The sequence below is a fragment of the Bactrocera latifrons genome, unplaced genomic scaffold (assembly GCF_001853355.1).
Source record: "Bactrocera latifrons isolate USDA-ARS-PBARC rearing strain unplaced genomic scaffold, ASM185335v1 scaffold_18, whole genome shotgun sequence".
NCBI classification, from domain to species: domain Eukaryota; kingdom Metazoa; phylum Arthropoda; class Insecta; order Diptera; family Tephritidae; genus Bactrocera; species Bactrocera latifrons.
The window spans coordinates 2,192,253-2,195,904 of NW_017535296.1; the positions used below are offsets into that span (position 1 = coordinate 2,192,253).

Sequence of the window (3,652 nt, forward strand, 5' to 3'; positions counted from 1 at the left end):
TAAAATTTTCAAAATTTTTTCACAACTTCCACACACAAATTTCCATCATTATGTATTACTCGTCTGAGATATATATATATATATATTTTTTGCTTTTACATATCTCCTTTCCAAAATATTGCATAACTGAACATAAAATAAATTTGTTTTATTAAAAGGTTTAAAAATATTTGAACTGCTGTTGCTTACTGGCGTCAAACGACTTTATAACTCGAAACCATTATACTGCTTTTACGTGCCTTTAACTATTTTTTTGGTTGAAAAATATTTTTCGTTTTATATTTTTCCATTCCTAAATCTAAGCTTCAACTCAAACAAATCCTTCGCTAGTTTACTTCAAGTTACTCACATTTCGCTTAAATTGTAATTAATATTAATTTATGTTTTTATAAATTTTTAATAATATTTAAAAATACATTTTAGAAAAAGTTTTGGTATCCATTACAAAGTAACTGGCGCTGCTTTACAACAAATTAGTTAAAAAAGGATTAAAAAAAAATTTAAATATCAAAATATTGTTTTTATTTTCTGTTAAAATAATTCTAATTATTATTTTCAAAATATGTTTTTAAGTAACTTTTTTAAAAAATTTTAATATTGATTCCTTCAAAAGATTAAAAAAAAGTCACAAATTTTAAATTTTCTTCTTTTTATAAAAAATTAAAATTTTTTGTTGCAAAGTATGCGTCACCTTCCATGGAATCACAATGCGCTTTGAATGAGCTTAATGATGGTCTTTTACAAAGTGCTCCCACTGGAGCTTCATTCGTTGCTTAGTTGCAGTTACAAGGCAGTGCAGAAAATTCGATTTCATTTTCGAATTTCAATCAAAACTTTCGAGCACACTTCCAACCTTGAATACCTCAGTAGTCTTAACGCCTGCTCGCCGCCGGCTTATGCGTGCCGGGCTCCAGATTTCTGCTATTCACAATCGGCGCCGCTGCCTCAGCGCTTGACACCGTCGGTCGTGCCACGCTGGGTGCAGACACATTTCCAGTTGTCACATTTTGTGTTGCCGCGTTTTGTGGCACCGCTGTCGTATGCCCCACTAACGTCGGCGACACTGTCTGCTGTTGTTGCTCGCGCGGCTGTTCCACTGGCAGCGCCGCCGCACCTACTTGCACCGTTGTGGCGCCCGTCGCATCGCCTTGACTGATTTCCACTGAGATTTGTATTACAGTCGGATGCCGTTCGGATTGGTGGCAAAAACGCAAAGCATGACAGAATATTTGCGTTAACAAATCCCAGCAACCGGTGTCCGTTTGTGCAGCTGATGCGCTGTAGGCACTCAGCGGTATGGTGATGTTGGCGCGAAAATTGTTATTGCTGTTGTGGTGATGATGTGTGGCATGCGGTTGTCCGCCGCTCGGACTGTGCGCTGCTGCTGTCGCTGCTGGTTCTGGCGCGGCTGTTGCGGCTGGGTTCGTGTTGCCGACGCCAACACCGCCACCGCTATTCGTACTGGTGTGACTGTTGTTGGCACTGCTGGCCGCCAGCAGCTTGATTTGGTCGGGTATAAAGTAAGCGATGGCCATGTTGTTGATTGTGTTTGGGTTTTTGTTTAATTAATTTCTCTTTTTAATTAAATTTTATTTTTAATTGTCTCAACTTATTTAAATCTTGTGGTTACTTTTTTTTAATATAAATCAGTTTTTATTTCCCTTTTTAAAAAATTTGCAGTCTTCACAATTTCGAGCAATATATTTTGTATTACTTATACGTGTTTCAATTTAAATTTTGATTAATTGAATGAAATTTTCTTCTAATTTGGTTGATTTTATTATTCTCTCGCCAATTATTAATATTTTTGTTAAGTAATGTTTCACTTTTAATTTATTATCATATTATGCATAAATATTTGAATTTGCTATAATTTTTAGGTTCCCATCCAATCACATAAAGTATTTCAGTCACTGTATTTCTTATATTTTATTAAAAGTTAAGTTCTCATTTTCTTAAATCCATTTTTCAATATTTTTTATTGTTTACTTTTCATTTAATGTTGTTGGTGTATTTTTTCTAATTTTTTCCAACTTTGAAGATTCCATTAATATTTTAGTTATATTATATACAGTTTCTTGCCGTAACGCTATTTAAGTTTGATTTTTTTTCAAAAATATTAGTTGTTGAATTTTTAAAGTTTTTTATTTTGTAAACTTTTTAAAAAATGTTTCAAATGTTTGTCTGCCTTAGTATTTTGCTTATTTTCGCTTGCAATATCAAGTTCTAGACCATAAGCCACTATATAAAATAATCTGATTAAAATTTTTTTTCCTTAAATTTCGATATTTTTATAAATTACAAATGTCTTTATTTTTTATAAAATTCCTTTTTGAAATCAAGCAAAATTACTTTGAGTTCTCATGCAAATTCTTTTATTTCAAAAATCCCACCTAACCAGCGCCTTATAAAATTTCGCGCCAAAAACACTTAGAATTTTTTCACTGTCACGTGACCACTCGTATTTACGTAAAAACGCACGCAGGTTCAAGTGAATTTGTTGCTTCCACTACAATGTACAATGACTGTTGCTGTTTGGCTAAATTTTGTGTTCCTGCCGCGGCACAAGGTTGTATGCTAACGTCGCAATAGCTTTCTATCGACTGACTGCATTATCCTTGCCGCAGTGACTTTTATAAAAGTTGTCATTCGCCGCTTTCACGGCATGCCAAGGCAGTCAGTCAGTCACAGTACAGCACGCAGTCAACCAAACACACACATGCACAACTATGCTTACAAAGCATACGCTAGGAGCAAGCAAGCAACAGTAGCCAGTCAGTGTGTTAAGTGAAATGCGAGCGCTCAACACAAAAGTCACCCTAAACTTGGAAATTGTTCGGAAAAGAGGTGGTGCAAACACCATAAACCACCAAACCACGAAGGCACATGCACACACAAACGCACGCGTTCATATAATTGTGGGTAAACCACCACCTCAACCAACACTACCAACAAAGGCAGCAACAGCAGGAAACCTGAAAGCGGGCTTTAGCACCTTTACGCTCAATGCTCAGAAGCAAAATAAAATTGAGTTAAAGAGTACACAGTGTAAAAACTCGTAAAACTTAGTTTGAGCGCCAGCAACGAGTTGTTGTTCTGAGTTTGTAGGGCACTTCCGCAATTGAGTGCCTACTTTTCAGCGTTGAAACGCTCTTTACGCTTAAGGCAGGCAAATAAACCTACCCCACTTTGATTTTTCATTCGCTGTGCTTCTAGGTAAATGGCTCTTGTTTATATATTGTTTTCTCATTGTTCGAATTTCGAAAATTCCCCTTTGCTCTAGCATGTTGCACGCATTTCAAATTTCACTCTCAAATTCCAAAGCAATATTGCTCGAAGTCGTGGTGGTATATTCTGTTTCGAACTTCGAAAACTTGCTACAGCAATAATATAGTATATTGTCGAAAGTAAATTCGAATAAATGAGGGGTAAAAGTGAGTATATTCGAAAGAGATTTGTTTGTAATCTGAGTTAGCTGCTTCAAATTTAATGAAAAAAAAGAAAATAAAGAGACTAAATAATTTCGAAATTTAAAAAAATTTGGTATTTGTGAAATATTGAATAAGTTTTGTTGATATTTATTTTCATTACTATATCATTTTTAACGAACCCCTTCAATAATTAAACTAAATCAGTAYTAAGAGAAAGTGGG

The 3,652-nt window shown here is 34.8% G+C and overlaps 1 protein-coding gene across 1 annotated transcript; it reads right to left on the minus strand.

Annotated features, from left to right (window-relative positions):
* Positions 1 to 799: 799 nt before the first annotated feature.
* Positions 800 to 1,572, minus strand: LOC108967212 (cell death protein Grim). Its single transcript, XM_018930497.1, has one exon. The coding sequence runs from the start codon at positions 1,533 to 1,535 to the stop codon at positions 873 to 875; it is 663 nt and encodes a 220-aa protein (XP_018786042.1). The 5' UTR covers positions 1,536 to 1,572; the 3' UTR covers positions 800 to 872.
* Positions 1,573 to 3,652: the final 2,080 nt, after the last annotated feature.

Coding starts and splice junctions, on each gene's coding strand:
- LOC108967212 (XM_018930497.1), bottom strand. CDS start 1,535: ATGGCCATCGCTTACTTTATACCCGACCAAATCAAGCTGCTGGCGGCC.